The sequence below is a fragment of the Alnus glutinosa genome, chromosome 3 (genome assembly GCF_958979055.1).
Source record: "Alnus glutinosa chromosome 3, dhAlnGlut1.1, whole genome shotgun sequence".
In the NCBI taxonomy this organism is placed as follows: domain Eukaryota; kingdom Viridiplantae; phylum Streptophyta; class Magnoliopsida; order Fagales; family Betulaceae; genus Alnus; species Alnus glutinosa.
This window is the reverse complement of record NC_084888.1, coordinates 31,141,796-31,160,737: the sequence shown is the minus strand read 5'-3', so window position 1 is coordinate 31,160,737 and position 18,942 is coordinate 31,141,796. Positions and strand designations below refer to the sequence as shown.

Genomic DNA, 18,942 nt, shown 5'->3' with positions numbered 1-18,942 from the left:
CAACTCCAAAGCATCGCAAATCTTTCAAGGTCTCTAAACCAAATAGCAGCTTCGCCCTTCACATGATATGCAACGATGGGAAATCGGTCCCAAACTGGAATCCCATAATATTCAAAGAACTCGTGTACCATACGAAGCCAGGAATTAGGATTTTGACCGGTGAACGTTGGAAATTTCATTTTGTTCGTCCTTTCATCTCTGTTTCGGACCAGCAGTGTCCTGAAGAAAATTTGATATTCTTCTGCCATGGTAGGACAGTAGGATAATCGATTAAGATCTGAACAATTTTCCCCGTAGATCTAGGGCTCTGATACCAATTGTAACAAGTTTTTTTGGTTTAATGGGAATTTAGAGTAGAAATGGAGAGAAATAGAGAAATGGAAGAAGAAATTAAAATGGAATTAACACTGATAATAGGCAAATTCGAGGATGCCTAAAACCTCCATGAGTGATTCAAGGTACTCCCCCTCCATTTTCAGCTAAAGACTGGATACCAATTTTCATACCTAAAACATTTAACTAGTCTTGTTTATATAGACCTACCTAAAGGCCACTAACTAATAGGTCACTAACTAATAAGGCCCAAAGCCCATTAAACTACTAAGGCGGCCCATTACTAGAACTCAATAGCAAGTATTTTATACTCGCATTGATATGGGAAAACCTACAAGAAGACTAGTCAAAGATGAAGCACTTTGCCGACAAGAACAGAGCTTATGGTGAGTTTGAGGTAGGAGACTCTGGGTCTACCTAAGACTCATACCTTACAGATAGATGACGGTGGCACTCTGGAGAAACCTCAAACTTTCATCAAAGTATTATGGGCCCTTCGAGGTGATACATTGTCATAGGTATATTAGTAGTGGGCCTAGTGTTATGGGTATAAGAGCATTGGGCCTTTACCTTAGTAGTATAATGGGCCTTTGACCTTATTAGTTTAGTAAGCCTTTAAGTGGGCCTATATAAACAAGATCAGTAAATTGTTTTAGTCATTCAAGTTGTAATCCAGTCTTAGACTGAAATGGAGGGTGAGCATCTCGAAATGCTCTTGGAGGCCAGGCACCTCGAATGTCTATTTTCAATATAATTTTTCCTTTACCGATTTCTTCGTTGTTCTTTATAATTTCTTTCACATTCTCCATTTCTATTCAATTCCATTTACAATTCTGAAATACAAACCCTAGAATTTCCTATCAACCAGAAAACCTGTTACATACATGAAATTGGGATGGTGCCATATAAGCTATATCTACCCCATATTTCATGTATCAAACCTAAAAAAATGCTCAGTGCTCAGATTACATCCCAACACCATCTCCCCATTCTTACTTCTTAAGGTAAGCTTAACCCTAAATCAGAGAAGCTCTTACTTCGGCGGTTGAATAAAAAGGGAAACAGAGTTGCAACCGAGGTGCTCAAAGGAGAATAACTGACCTGAACCAAACAGAGTTGCTATCTAGGTCTGGCCAGATAGAACTTTGTCCCCTTAACAAAGCCCACAATTCAATCCACAATGTTCCAAATTTCAGTCACAAAAAACAAAAGCCAAAAAAAAAAAAAAAAACCTTGCAAAGAAAGAAATAAAGAAGGGAAAAATGGACAGAATACTTAAAAGAGAAAATTACAATTTAATAGACATATTATTATCATACAAAAGTTAAAATTACAAGTTTTTATGATTAACTATGTATTTACCATAAATGCTCAACAAGATCTGATCGAAGTTAAGAATGGGTTTCCCGTTCTTTAATACGACTTTGATTTTGTATGAAGTCCACAAGTTCGGTTGTATGCTCGTGACAATGGTTCAATGGGATTGGAATTAACTTGTTCATAATAAATTGATTGGTAATTACTCTTATATTATTTTTCAAAAAGAAAAAACAATTACTCTTATACTTTTTTCTAAGTGTAATAAATAAATTTAATTGTTTAATTAATAACGTGATAAGTGTCACATGAATTGTAATATCCCCTAAGAGCATTCCTTTATGAATGGCCACAAGTGGATTCTTATTCAAAGGATAGAGATTTCCTCTAAAATGAGTTAGATGAAATTTTTTCAGCTCAATTTATTTAGTTAAAATGTATTTTTAGAGCATGTGAGAGATTCTCACATGTTCTATTAAAAATGCACGAAAAAATTTAAAATGAATGGTAGAATTGCATGTTATAAAGACACATCAATTTAATAGATTAAACACAATTTGAAGAAAAACTTTATTCTTATCCAAAGATAAATGTTATATATAACATTTTTATCTTATTATGATAATGTGACAGCCTTAACTAACTGTTGTTTTTTTTTTTGAAAAAAAAAAAAAAAATTGATCCAAAGGTTGGTTAAGATTGTCACGTTAGCATTATGAGACACTATAAGATAAAAATATAATTTCTAACATTACTCATTTAAATTGTTTATCCGTAAATTAACAATATAAATTATCTGCTCCATTTTGAATGACCCACTCTTCAAGCAAGCAAAGCAAGCTAGCCTACCTTTAAAATTGATAGCTGGGAAACTGTAACCGGCCACCAACCGACTTCGGGTAACCGGAAAACCGGTTTGGTACCCGGTTATTTATAATCGGATAACCGGGCACCCGGATCCGGTTATTCAATTCTTAAAAACCCGGTTATAATTGGGTAACCAGCTCCGAGTGTATATATATATAATATATATAAATTAGAAAATATAAAATTACTGAAGGGGAAGGATTCTGTTCTCTCTCTCTCTCTATTGTTGTTGATATCATGCTTCAGATTGCAAGAGGCATGGAGTATCTCCACTCTAGGAAGATCTTTCATGGAGATCTGAACCCTTCTAATGTTCTTCTCAAAGCATGGAACTCCACTGAAGATTATGTTATAGCAAAAGTCTCTGGTTTTGGTTTGTTGTTAGTCAAGAGTAGACCTACTTCTCGAAACTTACCAAAACAATACACTGAACAGAATTCAACAAACCCATTTATTTGGCATGCGCCATGTGTGATGCAAGCCATATCAAGCACAACAAAGCTATTGGGGACAATGTTGGACCATTGCTCTTGAAGAAACAGTAACAGTACGTGCAATGTTTTTCGTCTTGGTACTTTATCTGCCGTGTTGATCTAGAAGCGTTTTTGTAATATGGGTTTTATTGAGTTATTTGTTACCGTTAGCTTACCCATGCATCATCGTTGTCAGACAGCAAGAATTCATGAATCATTATAAAAATCCTGTTGGATGCACAGACTAGATTTATTTCATTGTACGGACATGAAGCAGGGTAATCTCTCGACGGCAAAGACAAAAACTTCTGGCTGAGCAAGAGCAGCCAGGAAGTGCCTCTGCTTCCAAATACACTGAGAAAGCAGATGTCTACGGCTTTAGGAATTAGGATGCTTTGCTTTGAGCTCTTGACTGGGAAAGTTCCTTTTGAAGACAGCCATCTTTTAAGGAGAAAAGATGAGTCAAAATATTAGAGTGGGAAAAGACCTCTCTTCCTCTTTTCACCCGGTTATCGATCCGGATACTAACCGGGTGGCTAACTGGGGATCCTGGTTAACCGGATAGTCCCGGTTTTGACCAATAATCGGAAACCGACTTTCTGATTTACACCCCTAAAAAATTGATCCAGTCATTTTTCAGAACAAACCTGTTTTGCAAACTATTTTATTTTGTTTTTCATATTTGATAATAAGTGATTGGTGTGATATAAAGTAAAATTGACAATAAATTTTTTGTGAGCTAAAAGAAGATTATACGATAATAATTTTAAAAAGAAGTTAACCTTTTCTTTTTTCTTCCGAAAAAATGAAAATAAGGAGGGAGATGATTTCCAAAATGGTTGCCAAAATGCCTGAACCTCGTATTTTACTTTGATGGTTACTTATGTTACGTGTGTGTGTATATATATACGTACATACATATATATTCGATGTATTTCGTTGTGATTATGAGCTTTTCTGTCCCTGAGCTTGATAAAGAGTTTGTCTGAAATTCAAGAGCCAAACAAAATCCTTTTTTCGTACAGGACATTGATATTATTTAGTCTTTATACGTATATGTTTTTATGTTTTTTTTTTTTTTGTCTGAGATGTAAAACTTCTCTTGCAAGAAGCACCTTTTCTGTTCCACTTAAGATGTTACCGAGCTCCAGCTTCCTTCGCCAGGAAGCTTCTGTTCACTCCTACTCCCTCAAATCGATCATTTCCACTCGAATCAAACCCCAAACCACAATTCCCACGTCGATCAGTTCAATTCGAATGCTATGGACCATGACTCCGCAACCTCACTCCCACCCGGCGTCCGATTCCAACCGAACGAAGATGAACTCTTCTACTACCTCAAGCACAAGGTCTCCGGCAAGCCTCTCGATTGCGATCCGATCGCCGTCGTTGATGTCTACAAGTCCGAGCCCTGGGACCTCCAAAGTAACCCCTTTCTCTCTATATATCTGTGTGTGTGTGTATGCAGGTTTAAAGATTGTGTTTTTGTTGATTTTGGGTGTAGGCAAGTCGAGGTTGAAGACGAGGGACCGAGAGTGGTATTTCTACAGTGCACTGGGCAGAAAATTTGGGAACGGTTCGAGGATCAAGCGGACCACAGAGAAGGGTTACTGGAAGACCACAGGGAAGGACCGCGTGGTCCGCCGCAACTCGCGCGCTGTGGGAATGATGAAAAAAATCCTCGTTTTTCACACTGGCCGAGCTCCCCATGGGGTTCGTACCAATTGGGTCATGCATGAGTACCGCCTCGATGACAAGGAATTAGAGAAAGCTGGAATTGCTGAAGTAAGATTGTGATACAGCTGATATTTTGTTATGATGTTTTGGATATTTTTGGTTGATGATGGTATTGGAATAATGTCATTTTGGGTTGGGAACAGGCTGCGCTTGTACTGTGTAAGATTATTCTGAATGGGAAAGCGTCTTTCGGTGAAGAGGGCGGGGAACATGATGATATGGGAGTTGTTGGGCCTGGTGAAGAGTCCGCCACTGAGGAAGTAGTGGTCCATGACTGTGAATATGTGAAAGCAAAGGATGAGGTTTGTGCTTTGTGTGGTTCTTGATTTTGTTTTTCAAAGATTCGGTTTAAATGGTGAATTGTTTTGTGTTGTGCTATGATTATTGAATCTGTTTATTTGTTGTCAATTTTGAATATATTGGTGATAAGAATTTAATGGATATGGGAATTGATGCTATTTATTAGTTGCGCGTGTAGTGTGAGGTTTTGGGCCTCCAAGAAATTTGAGAGAAGAAGATGAATTTTTGAGATAATACTTTTCTGCTTGATTTCATTGATTTTCCTCGAATGTATTTATACAACACTACTTAATTGGATTAGTTATACTCTAACGGACATACAACAAAACCCAACACACTAACAGAATTGCTACCAGAATTACAAAGTAAATGGCCCATTAAAACTGAACAATTACAAAGGAAGCCTACTAATCCTACTAAGCTTATTACATGACCTTACTAACCCATTACTCGTTACTGAAGCTCCTAGATAGTTTTTGCTTAAATTAACCGCAAGATTGGGAAAATTACATTTGTGAATTTTCTATACCAGTTACATTGATTTCTGTCCCCGAATTTTTGGACTAAAATGCTCATGCATCTACTTAAAATCAAAAGAAACATTTCTAAATGGTAAGAGATCTATCTATTTTTAGGGAACTGATTTAAGTGCTTTTTGGAATATATGTTAGTTTTTTTCTCCCTCCAAAAGTTGCAATTTTTGGTTTCAAGTTGACTTAAGTTTGACTTTTAATGTGGGTATATGACTTGAATAGGATGATGGATATACATTCAATATAAGTACACCCATCATCGATTCATCATATTGGTCTTTTGTTATTGTAAATGTATTGTCAGGTGTTCTCCATTATTGGTCAGGATGTCTAATGCAGAGTCATGCTTATTGCACCTCTTTTTTTTTTGCTAGTGTTATCTAATAATTTTCATTAATTAATTAAAATACTTGAGTTCTTAAATTTTTTGAACATTTTTTCTTTTTCCATCATCTTGAGATCTGCATTCCATATGAAAATACGTCCCTTCCTTTGGGTTTCTGTTATCAGGATAAGAGCAAATATATTGAGTATTCTGGGGAGTTCATTGGATATGATCAACAGACTATCATAGGCACTGGTGAAACTTCAGAGCTTCATCATGACCAGAAATTTGTTGATATCCCAGAGCAATATGGGATGGATGCAAACCCATTCAGCCTTAATTTAGATATTGACCTTCCGGATATGGATTTTAATTCCTTCGAAGGTTTTTATCCCTCTGAATTTTTAGGGACTGAAAACACTAGTTCTCGCCAAACACCCGCCACCCATAAGGTAAAGTTTTACTTTTAAAATACACTGACTTGTGCTTATGATTAGGGATTTTGCTTTGCAGGTTTTTTAATTAACTTATTCCTCTATTATAGAATGAAATTGGAGAAGCTGACCAAGTGTCGAAAGAAAGTCTACATCTATCAAAGTTACAGGGAAGAAATGATGCTTGCTCTTCAAAGCATAACCCAAAGGCCTTAATGGATGAATCAGGTAGGTTTTATCTTAATTTGATCGAGTATTGCTGCTTCTCTAGTAACTTACCTTTTGATATTTCCATGTGTATAATTATGTAGAACATTGATAGAAGTTTGAAGTCTCAGTATACTCCCTTTAGACTTGTATGCACTTGGGTCTTGTTTTCTTCTTTTGTTGATGACCTAATTCCGTTGGAATATTTTTCTGTAAATTGGGCTTCCATGATTGTGAATTTTGATTTGTAAAAGTTGGTTGAATAGCTTGTCTATAATCATATTCAACTAGTTTACCTAAACTAATATAGATGAGTGATCACTTAATATTTATCAGAGTTTGGTGCACCTTAGCTGCATCAAGATTAATTCTTATGGTAGCTTTAGGATGTGGTGAAATTCTTTGTAGACCTGGTTTTCTTAATAATGTAGTGTCTATAATGGGAAGGACTTTATAAGTATTTCTATATGGATGGAAATTTCCTACACAAATCGGTTTGTAGGAAATTTTCTACATCCCACATATAAGAGTGACATGTGTCCTTAAAGCATGTGAGAAACACTTTTTTATTTTAATTTTTTTTTTATTAATACTATTAAAAAAGGTTAATAAATCGGTTTGTAGGAAATTTATGTCCTTTCTATATATAGGTTAGGTTTCTTCTCCTTTCCATATATGAAAAACCTAATTCTCCTATAATAAAAGCCTTGATCGTTAACTGTCACCTAAGGAGAGAAGTAGAGGGAAGACAGTTAAGCCTACTAACGGTAATTACGTGACAGTGTTCGTGGATTAATCAAATCGATATATGACTTGCACAAGGGCTGATGGGCACTGACACGTAAGCCCAATGGGATGAAAGTTGACTATGTGGCATTACTCAAATATATAGCCTTTTTTGAGTTCGATGTAATTGGTTGTGATTATTTAATCATGAGCTTTTCTGTCCCTGAGCTGCATAAACAATTTGTCTGAAATCCATGAGCCAAACAAAATCCTTTTTTTGTACAGGACATTGATATTATTTAATCTTATACGTGTATATATATATATATATATATATATATATTTTTTTTTTTTTTGAGTTGTATTACATGTCTTGCAAGCAGTACTTTTCTGTTCCACTTAGATGTTACTGAGCTTCAGCTTCCTTTTCCAGGAAGTTTATGTTCTCTCCTATTCCCTCAAATAGATCATTTTTACTCTAATCGAAACCCAGACCACAATTCCGACATTGATCAGTGCAATTCGAATGCTATGGACCATGACTTGGCAACCTTACTCCCACCCGGCTACCGATTCCAACCGAACGAAGATGAACTCTTCTACTACCTCAAGCACAAGGTCTCTGGCAAGCCTCTCGATCGTGAACCGATCGCCGTCGTTGATGTCTACAAGTCCGAGCCCTGGGACCTCCGAAGTAACCCCTTTCTCTCTCTATATTTGTATGTGTGTATGCAGGTTTAAAGATTGTGTTTTTGTTGATTTTGGGTGTAGGCAAGTCGAGGTTGAAGACGAGCGACCGAGAGTGGTATTTCTTCAGTGCACTGGGCAGAAAATATGGTAACGGTTTGAGGATCAATCGGACCACAGAGAAGGGTTACTGGAAGACCACAGGGAAGGACCGCGTGGTCCGCCGCAACTCGCGCACTGTGGGAATGATGAAAAAAATCCTTGTTTTTCACACTGGCCGAGCTCCCCATGGGGTTCATACCAATTGGGTCATGCATGAGTACCGCCTCGATGACAAGGAATTAGAGAAAGCTGGAATTGCCGAAGTAAGATTGTGATACAGCTGATATTTTGTTATTATGTTTTGGATATTTTTGGTTGATGATGGTATTGGAATAATGTCATTTTGGGTTGGGAGCAGGCTGCGCTTGTACTGTGTAAGATTATTCTGAATGGGAAAGCGTCTTTCGGTGAAGAGGGCGGGGAACATGATGATATGGGAGTTGTTGTGCCTGGTGAAGAGGCCGCCACTGAGGAAGTGGTGGTCCATGATTGTGAATATGTGAAAGCAAAGGATGAGGTTTGTGCTTTGTGTGGTTCTTGATTTTGTTTTTCAAAGATTTGGTTTAAATGGCGAATTGTTTTGTGTTGTGATATGATTAATGAATCTGTTTATTTGTTGTCAATTTTGAATATATTGGTGATAAGAATATATATATGGATATGGGAATTGATGCTATTTATTAGTTGCGCTTGTAGTGTGAGGTTTTGGGCCTCCAAGAAATTAGAGAGAAGAAGATGAATTTTTGAGATAATACTTTTCTGCTTGATTTCATTGATTTTCCTTAATGTATTTCTACAACACTACTCAATTGGATTAGTTACATTCTAACCGACTTACAACAAAACCCAACACACTAACAGAATTGCTACCAGAATTACAAAGTAAATGGCCCATTAAAACTGAACAATTACAAAGGAAGCCTACTAATCCTACTAAGCTTATTACATGACTTTACTAACCCATTACTCGTTACTAAAGCTCCTAGATAGTTTTTGCTTAAGTTAACCGCAAACCTGTAACATCCAAATTACAAGGGATTCTAGGAAAGCTCCAAATTGACTAGTCCTTTTGGGGTGATAGTGCAGATGTGGCTAGCGCTTTTCCTCGGGTCGTTACAAAAATGTTCATGCGTCTACTTAAAATCAAAAGAAAATTTTCTAAATGGTAAAAGATCTATCTACTTTGAGGTAACGGGTTTAAGTGCTTTTTGGAATATAAGTAAGTTTTTTTCTCCCTCGAAAAGTTGCAATCTTTGGATTCAAGTTGACTTGAGTTTGACTTTTAATGTGGGTATATGACTTGAGTAGGATCATGGATATAGCTTTAATCTAAGTAAATCCACCATCATATTGGTCTTTTGTTATTGGAAATGTATTGATTAGCTGGAAGCATCCGTCGGGTGTTCTCCATTATTGGTCAGGATGTCTAATGCCTCATGCTTATTGTACCTCTTCTTTTTTCTTTTTTTTTTCTCTGGCTACTGTTATCTAATAATTTTCATTAATTAATTAAAATACTTGAGTTCTTTTTTTTGAACATTTTTTCATTTTCCATCATCTTGAGATCTGCATTCCATCTGAAAATACATCCCTTCTTTTGGATTTCTGTTATCAGGATAAGAGCAACTATATTGAGTATTCTGGGGATTTCATTGGAGATTTTCAACAGCCTACCATAGGCACTGGTGAAACTTCAGAGCTGCATCATGACCAGAAATTTGTTGATATCCCAGAGCAATATGGGATGGATGCAAACCCATATAGAGATGAGTTATTTATTGAAGCTAATGATTTTTCAAACCCCACGGATGTGGATCCTGAAGATTTTGGCATGGCTGATGGGTGCCTTAATTTAGATAATGACCATTCGGATATGGATTTTGATTCCTTCAAAGATTTTTATCCCTTTGAATTTTTTGGGACTGAAAGCACTAGTTTTCAACAGCCTATCATAGGCACCGGTGAAACTTCAGAGCTGCATCATGACCAGAAATTTGTTGATATCCCACAGCAATATGGGATGGATGCAAACCCATATAGAGATGAGTTATTTATTGAAGCTAATGATTTTTCAAACCCCACGGATGTGGATCCTGAAGATTTTGCCATGGCTGATGGGTTCCTTAATTTAGATAATGACCTTCCGGATATGGATTTTGATTCCTTCAAAGATTTTTATCCCTCTGAATTTTTTGGGACTGAAAGCACTAGTTCTCACCAAACACCCGCCACCCATAAGGTAAAGTTTTACTTTTGAAATACGCTGACTTGTGCTTATGATTTGGGATTTTGCTTTGCAGGTTTTTTAATCAACTTATTCCTCTATTATAGAATGAAATTGGAGAAGCTGACCAAGTGTCGAAAGAAAGTCTACGTCTATCAAAGTTACAGGGAAGCAATGATGCTTGCTCTTCAAAGCATAACCCAAAGGCCTTAATGGATGAATCAGGTAGGATTTATCTTAATTTGATCGAGTATTGCTGCTTCTCTAGTAACTTACCTTTTGGTATTTTCATGTGAATAATTATGTAGAACATTGATAGAAGTTTGAAGTATCAGTATACTCCCTTTAGACTTGTATGCACTTTGGTCTTGTTTTCCTTTCTTCTTTTGATGGTGACCTCATTCCGTTGGAATATTATTCTGTAAATTTGACTTCCATGATTGTGAATTTTGATTTGCAAAACTAGGTTGAATATCTTCTCTATAATCATATTCAATTAGTTTAAATAAACTAATATAGTTGAGTGATCACTTAATATTTGTCAGAGTTTGGTACACCTTAGCTGCATCAAGATTATAATTCTTATGGTAGCTTAGCATGTGGAGAAATTCCATGTAGACCTGGTTTTCTTAATAATGTAGAGTATAATGGGAAGGACTTTATGAGTATTTCTATATATGGGCTAGGTTTCTTCTCCTTTCGATATATGAAAAACCCTATTCTCCTGTAATAAAAGGCTTAATCGTTAACGGTCACCTAAGGAGAGTAGTAGAGGGAAGAAGATTAACCCTACTAACGGTAGCTATGTGACAGTGCTCGTGGATTAATCACATCGATATATGACTTCCACAAGTGTCTAAATCTACAGAGCACGAGTGCTTCAAAAACTTGTGGAAGTCATGTACCAATGTAATTGATCCATGTGTGCTATCTAGTTAGACATCTATCTATTTTTTATTTTTTTTAATATTTAATTGTTCCAGCCCTAGTATTTATTAATCATTGAAAAGTGATCCCAAATGTTTTCCACATAACACATTTGTGTTCTAATGTGGAAATATGAAAAATCTGAATTGTGACCCAAATTAGAAGAAACCCACATAACGGTATTGTAATGAAAATTTGTATATTTTTGGCACATTTTTGGAGAACATAACGTCTAAGTTATTTTTCTGAATTTTACTGAAGATGTCTTAGTATTTTATGAGTTTCATGCATAAATGTTCTATTTAAAATTGCATCATATTATCATATATTAATTTTTATGAAAAGGAATGCTAGACATCCAAACAACTTTTTTTTTTTTCCAGAATTTGGTTCCAACATGATGTGTTACAATCTCATGAGATATATCATTTTAGGAAATGTGCCACAATCTCATAGTATTGTGACACATCAGGTTGGAACCCAATTATGGAAAAAAGTGTTGGGATGTCAAACATTACTCAAAAATTAAACGTCTATTACTTGCATACATTGTTCTAGATGACATTGAATTATTATGATAATTTTAGGCAGCATCCACAATTTTGAATACCTCTAATCTTTCTACTTAAATGCTTACTATTGAAACTCTGGTTGGGAATAATAATGTGATATGGACAGTCTTGATTCCTCCAAAGCCCACTGACATTAGTTCTTGAAAACAGAAGGCACATTATAGAAAGTGATAGAAAGCTAATATGTTGAATCTGAAAATCATAAAGCGGTCCATATCTGATTCTGTTCTGTGTGTCATACTTGATAGTGATAATACTAGAAAACTGATTCTTGTAATAAAACAAAAATTCTCGGAGTCTAAAACTGGAGACCTAATGGATAAACTCAAGGACATAAAATATGACAAGTGTTTTCTATGCAAGAAAAGGATCTGTTCTAAGATTATTATTTTTTATTTTTTTTTTATCTGTTCTAAGTTTTAAGACTTAAGATGATGTAGAAGAAGAATCTTGCAAGCAACTATTTGGATGTTGCTTACTATAAAGGGTTAAATACCTATTTGCCCCCTATAGTTTGCAAACTTTATTTTTTGCCCCCTGAGTTTTAATTTTTATCATATAGGTGGTACATGTGGTATGGAAAAAGATGAAAATGGTACCTCCGTCCATTTTTCTATCCAAAATTAAAATTGACGGAAATTCACGTCAGCACCACATGGCACAATTCAAAATGCGACACATGGCCACACTATTTTTTTTTTTATTTTAGGGCTTTTTTTAAAAAAAAAAAAATTATAAAAAAAATAAAAATAAAAAATTGTAGGGGTGGCTCAGCCACCCCTTTTGGGCCACATGGCCACCACCCCCAAGGTAAAAACCAATTTTTTTTCTTTTCCTTTTTCCCTTGGGGGTGGCCGAACCACCCCGTGGCCTATAGAGGGTAGTTCGGCCACACCCAAAGCAAAAATCAATTTTTTTTTTTCTTTTTCCCGTTTTGCTCTTGGGGATGGCCGAACCACCGCCATGGGCCACGGAGGTGGTTCGGCCACCCCTAGATTGACCCCCCATAGGCCACGGGGGTGGTTCGCCCTTGGCCAAATGGGGGTAGCCGGCCACCCCCATGTGGCCCAAAAGGGGTGGCTCCTACAATTTTTTTTTAAGCCTTAAAATTAAAATAAATAGTGTAGCCACATGTCGCATTTTGAATGATGCCACGTGGCGCTGATGTAGATTTTTGTCAGTTTTGGATAGAAAAATAGACAGAGGTATCATTTTCATTTTTTCCTATACCACAGGTACCACTTATGATAAAAATGAAAACTTAAGGGGCAAAAAATAAAGTTTTTAAACCACAGGGGGCAATTTTGTATTTAACCCTACTATAAATCTGCTTAAGCATATGTTCCTTTGAATTCTTAATGGATTTACACTGTAGAATCGATTCATATTGTTAATTCTCTAGAAATATTTGCAAGCAAATAGAAGCCAAGTGAGATATAAGTCAACCTGTTTTTTGGAATGGAGTTCAAGACGAGTTCGTAGGAATAACTGACTTTGAAATTTGGCTTCTCCATTCTTCTAGAAGATACTGGTTAATGTATTGTCAATGAGTCATAGCATTTTATTTTTGTGCATGGCTTGATGTATCTGGTTTTTCACCCTTTCTGGGATTCTCGTCTGCTTGGAATGGCTCTCCATGCAGTTTGTACGGGTTGAATTTAATCTGTTCTAATTGGATGTTGCATGTTGAAAATGTTAGAAAGAAAAGACCATTAGTTGAATAATCTTCTTCCTTGTTGTAGTAGAAATGTTTGGGGTATATTTCGGGGAGAGAATGCAGAGGTTGATAAATAAAAGGCTGTACCCTTAACAAAGGAAAGTAGTTATTGGTAAAAAGAGATATTATCTTCTTTTCATCTCTGGTTTGAAATGTAATTGTTTGAGATATGAATCTTCTTGATTTTGTTTTTGAAGTTTTTTTTTTCCTTGGTAACCAAACAGGGGGAATTCTTGTCCCAAACTGATCCGTTGTAGTATGGCTTTTCTCCACGTGATATGCCTAAATGTTATGGATGTCAACACAATTAATGTTGATATGAAGATTGATCGTGTGCCATGCATCATTGTCTTGTTTGTTAATGTATTGTCGTTATGGACATTGATTGTGTGACATGATGTAATAGGTTCAATGATGTGGTTGTGTGAATTTACTGGACAATGGGAAAAGATTTTAAAATCTTTTGGTGTGTGGTTATGGAGTTTCATTGGTTGCATCAAGAGGGCTAACTTACCTGCTTAAATTGTTTTACCCTAATTATACTTCTTTTTGGCCAATTTGTCTGTATGGTGGACTTCCAATGACAATGCAATTATTTCTCTCAATTGATATATTTTCTTTTTCTTTTTCTTTTAGACGTCACTTGGTCGGGTAACTTCTCTGAGTTGGAAAATGCTTGTTCAAACACTTGAAACTCAATGTAAGGTCCATTTTGACTAGAAGTTGTGGTAATTAAGGTTATCTTAGTTTTGCTAGTTGCTAATGTTTTTCCATTTCTGCACACAGGTGGTGACTGGCATGAATTTGCATAGCAACTGTGGTTCTCAAATGTTGATGGCTTAATCGTTCATTGCAAGTTGCCTCACTTCTCTCTGCAAAAATCTTTTAGCATGCCTGATTATGATGATATCTATGTACTACTAGACTCTGCTAGTTTGATTGTCTACCTATATATGGTGTTATGTTTCCATTTTCTTTGGGAGAAGCTGCTTTAGGTGGTTGTAGTACTGGCTGTGTTGCCATTTTAGTCCTTTCCTTAAAAGGGCTGTGTTGCTTTTGTTGTATAACTTCGGATGAGCCTCTGCTTTGAAACTTTTTTGGTTCTTAGTATTTACCCAAAATAAAAAAGAAAACTTTTGTTGATGTGCGTATACATGGATAATATTACAGGGGGAAGTACTTACCAAAGGAAAGAAGAGTTAAGGAATTCTTTGCCGGAGTTAGCTTCTCTCCTTCATTAGCTTCTTGATTGTCTTTTTCCAAAGATGACAAACATGGAAATATAATTATTGATCAAAAGAATGAGCCAGAAATGAACATGCAAGGGGATTTTTTTTATCACGAGGCATCAATTCAACATACAAAAAAGAAAAAAAAAATGAATATACATTGTACTATCGAACTCTTTTTCTCCCTCTGTTTGTGCAAAATTCATACATTTCTACTCGTTTTCTTTGTAAAAGGATTTTTGGTTATTAGGTTGTTTGAATTTATGTGAAATTTGGACAGCCTAAGAGCGGGGGCGCGGGGCCCAACGGTCCAGAGCAACTTAGGATGTGGGGCCTACTTATCTAGTGGAGGTGGCTTCTACATCTGTCTTATCTTAGACTTTGAATTTTTGTGTTATTTATGCCGCAGTTGAAACAGGAGATTCCAATCTGTTTTTTTTTTTTTTAACACCACCTCAGCGCATTTGATACACAATTTATTTAAGAAGTTTACAAAACACTACAAATTTCGATTGTATTAATTATAAAGCAAGTAAAGAAATATTAAATACTATAATTCTATTCAACATTCCTCCAACAAAGCTTATATGCAAGCAATAAACGTCATGCTTCACTAGATAGAGCAAGTTAATGGCAACATTTAGAATTTCTCGAGAGAGAATTCTCGTACTCATCTTGCTTGACATGTAGGCCTAAAATGTCCTTGATAGCTCAATGTTCTTCTCGGAGGGAAATTGGTATAAGGATGATTTTATAGGGGTTTTGCACGCTTAAGGCCTGAGGTGGCTAAAAAGATAAAATGTAATCAAATAGGTTCAGACGTTCGGAAAATACTTCAAACGTTCTATTGGGACATCGAACGTTTGGTTAAAGAAGATCTCGAACGTTCCAGTGGGATATCGAACATTTGGCTAAAGAGACAACTTAATCGTTCGATTGAAAACTTGAACATTCGGAAATGCAAAGTTTTCAAATGCTCTAAGGAAACTCAATTTATATCATTATAATGGTTTTGCTCTTTTACTGATAAATTTGGTTTGATTGATTAAGGTTTTACGGGCAATCTTTTTACCTGGTCCAATAATAGACAAGGTCGTCATCTCATACAAGAAAAACTTGATAGGGGTATTGCCAGTACTTGTGAATGGATACACATGTTCCCCTCCTACGCCATTAGACGTCTCCCCGCTCATGTTTCTGATCATCATCCTTTTTCTTCTAAATACAGCTCAATCTTCGCCTTTTCTTCCCCGCCCCTTTAGATTTCAAGAATTTTGAACGATAGATTCTTGTGGGGTTATTTTTGCTGCTTGGAATAGTTACACTGCTGGCTCTCCTACCTACTCACTCACAAGGAAGATAAAAATCACCAAAGCAGCCCTCAAGCGATGGAATACTTCTCACTTCGGTCATATTCAAACCAAGACTTATCAAGAACAAAATCATACTTTCATTGCCCTAATTCCTAAGCAACTGGGTCCTTTTTTCGGGCACTCATTTTCGGCTCATCAGTCTTTGCAACATCATCTATAAGATCATCTCCAAACTCCTTGCAAACAGGTTCAAATCTCTGATACCCAAATTTATTTCACCACTTCAATCAGCTTTTGTTCCTGCGAGAAACATTCCAGACAACTCTATTCTTGCACATGAACTTCTACATATTATCAAGTCCAAAAAGGAAGAGGAGGTTAAATGGCTATAAAGATTAATATGGAAAAAGCTTTTGATACGACGGAATGAGATTTTCTGCTGCCTATTTTGAACAAATTGGGCTTCCACCCCAATCGGATAAATTTGTATCTGCATCACTTCTCCATCTTTTTCTGTCCTTATAAATGGTAGTCCTTTAGACCCCATACTGTAGGGTGGATCTCGAAAGATATGAATGATCTCCCTCCAAGTCGTACGTCAAAGAGGCCCTCTTTCTCCTTTCTTTTTATCCTAGGTACTTGTTGGGAAATAATCTCACCGAGACCAGCCCATTCCGAAGTTATAGGCTGAAGGGTCTGCACAGGCCCATGAAGACTTTTTAATCACCTGAAGCTCATGAGGACACAATTTATCTATAAACATCTTTAACTCGATGCTCACCAACCTCGGATAGAGGATATTCCGGGACTGCCGTATCCTGAGACCACCACGAAAAATACTTGTACCGGGTCACCCTAGAGGTAGATATGTCTCGAGATACCATGGCCGATGAGTATATTGCAAGTTAGTCTTGAATAGTAATATCCCGGGACAACGGAAAGAACTTTTTCAGTACAACCCAGTCCAGATAGGTCCCGAGAAAGGTGCATTCTGAGACTACGAAGAGGTGACCGGGATAAAGGACATATGGGATCCTTATCCCGATATGCTAGGAGGGATTCGTGGGGAGAATCCACCTCAAGATCCCAGGGAAAATCGTTGCAAGGTCCCAATCCCGGATTCTCATGAATTAGCTCTTATCCAACACGATTTGGGATAAGAAAAATATTCAAATTCAAATCAGGAACAATCCAAGTTGAACAGAACTCTCTGCCTATAAATAGACACATACCCAGGTATGAAAAATAGGTTGATTATTGTGCTTTTGCTATTCCATACGAATTGTCTTAAGAAACTAATTTATACATGCAGCTCTCAAAGAAAGCACCATAAAAGGCATACATCACCAATCCAGAAACTATACTAAAAGCATTGAAGTTCTCACTCGGCTATTTCAAAGATGAATCTCTTGGACTTTGCTAGAAAATGCCCCGCAATAACTCACTTACTTTTTTAAGATGATCTCATTGTTTTTGCTAAAGCAACTTCCACAACAGGTTCCTCTATTCACTCATGTCTTGATATGTACTGCAATTGGTCTGGGTAAGCTCTAAACACATCAAAATCATCCATGGTTTTTAGTAAGAATACTAACCACTCCACAAAATAAAAATAAATAACAGTATACAAGCCATCCTGCCAGTCCAGATTATTTTACAATTGATTGAAAAACATTGATTTAGGTTTTTCAAATGCAGTCAAAGGCTCGAAAATACTGAAAACGTTTTACACTGAAATCAACACAACTTTAATTGTATTCAGAAACCTACCTACCTAGTGGTAGTCTTAATTTGTTTATGGAATTTGGAAATCAAGGGTTAAAGAGTGAAATGTAACCATAACATTTGTCAAACCTGGGCTTCTTCAAATATTCCATTGATGGAGGCTAGAAGTCAGATTTTAAAAATGTTTTTAATTGAATATATTGTGAACACGAGCCTTAACAGTAGGATTTGGTGAGTTTTTCTAAGATTTGCATTATGAATATAGAAAACAGGGTGGTTAAGCAGCCTTCAAATGGCCAGACTCGGTTTCAACTATCTTAATTTGATTATTTGGGGTGGTCGAATCACTTCCAATTGACATAGGGATAGTTCGGATGGTCATAGGAGTGGCTTAACTGCCTCCTTTATTTTCTTTCTTTTATTTTTTAAAAAATAATAGTAATATGACATAATAACATATGAGACATGTGGCAGTGACATACAAATTGAAGCAGCAGACCATTAAACTGAAGTACAATATGAATTTATAAATTGTCAACATGTAACATTTGTGATACTTTTTAAAACCGAAGTAATTATTTAATTTTGAGCCAAACACCTTTACTAAAAAATAAAATAAAATATAATTTGAAGCGTTTACTAATTAGAAGAATGCTATGCAAATGTAAGAAGCCAAGAAAACCTTGACGAATGCATAACCTTTTTTTCACTTGAAACCATCCACTTATTTTCATCGTGGGCCGAACCCCCTTCATGGGCTGGGGCAGAGCCCAGTCTAAGTCACCGTATCCATCAAGATAAAGATTCAAATGAAACTGAATGACCTATTATCATGTAAATTCAAATATATAGTTTGATTGTATAGTTATTTCAAAACTCTTGTATAATTGAATATTCTATATATACATCAGCCTACACCACATTATGGTAAGACAACAACAAGAAGCAAATATAAGATTCTACATTGTATCAGAGCCCTAGTGACTAACGTCCAAATTATTATTATTATTATTATTATTATTATTATTATTATTATTTTCAGTTTTCAGTTCTTCACCATGTCTGCTCCTAACTCGATCCTTGACTCAGTTTCTGTTCCCCCTTTTGCTCCGGCCTCCAACCCACCACTGATTCCAGCCCCTCTTCCTCCGCCTGCTCTAGTTTCCACCCACTACCAAACCCTTCCCCTGGTTA

At 36.3% G+C, this 18,942-nt stretch overlaps 1 protein-coding gene across 1 annotated transcript; it reads left to right on the top strand.

The window, feature by feature from the left end:
• The first annotated feature begins 4,028 nt into the window (after positions 1 to 4,028).
• On the top strand, positions 4,029 to 14,634 carry LOC133863477 (uncharacterized). The gene is made up of 12 exons (XM_062299418.1): positions 4,029 to 4,415; positions 4,495 to 4,775; positions 4,871 to 5,029; positions 6,071 to 6,337; positions 6,430 to 6,547; positions 7,686 to 7,946; positions 8,024 to 8,304; positions 8,400 to 8,558; positions 9,657 to 10,280; positions 10,373 to 10,490; positions 14,118 to 14,181; positions 14,268 to 14,634. The coding sequence occupies exons 1-11, from the start codon at positions 4,253 to 4,255 to the stop codon at positions 14,171 to 14,173; spliced, it is 2,487 nt and encodes an 828-aa protein (XP_062155402.1). The 5' UTR covers positions 4,029 to 4,252; the 3' UTR covers positions 14,174 to 14,181; positions 14,268 to 14,634.
• The last annotated feature ends 4,308 nt before the right edge of the window (positions 14,635 to 18,942 follow it).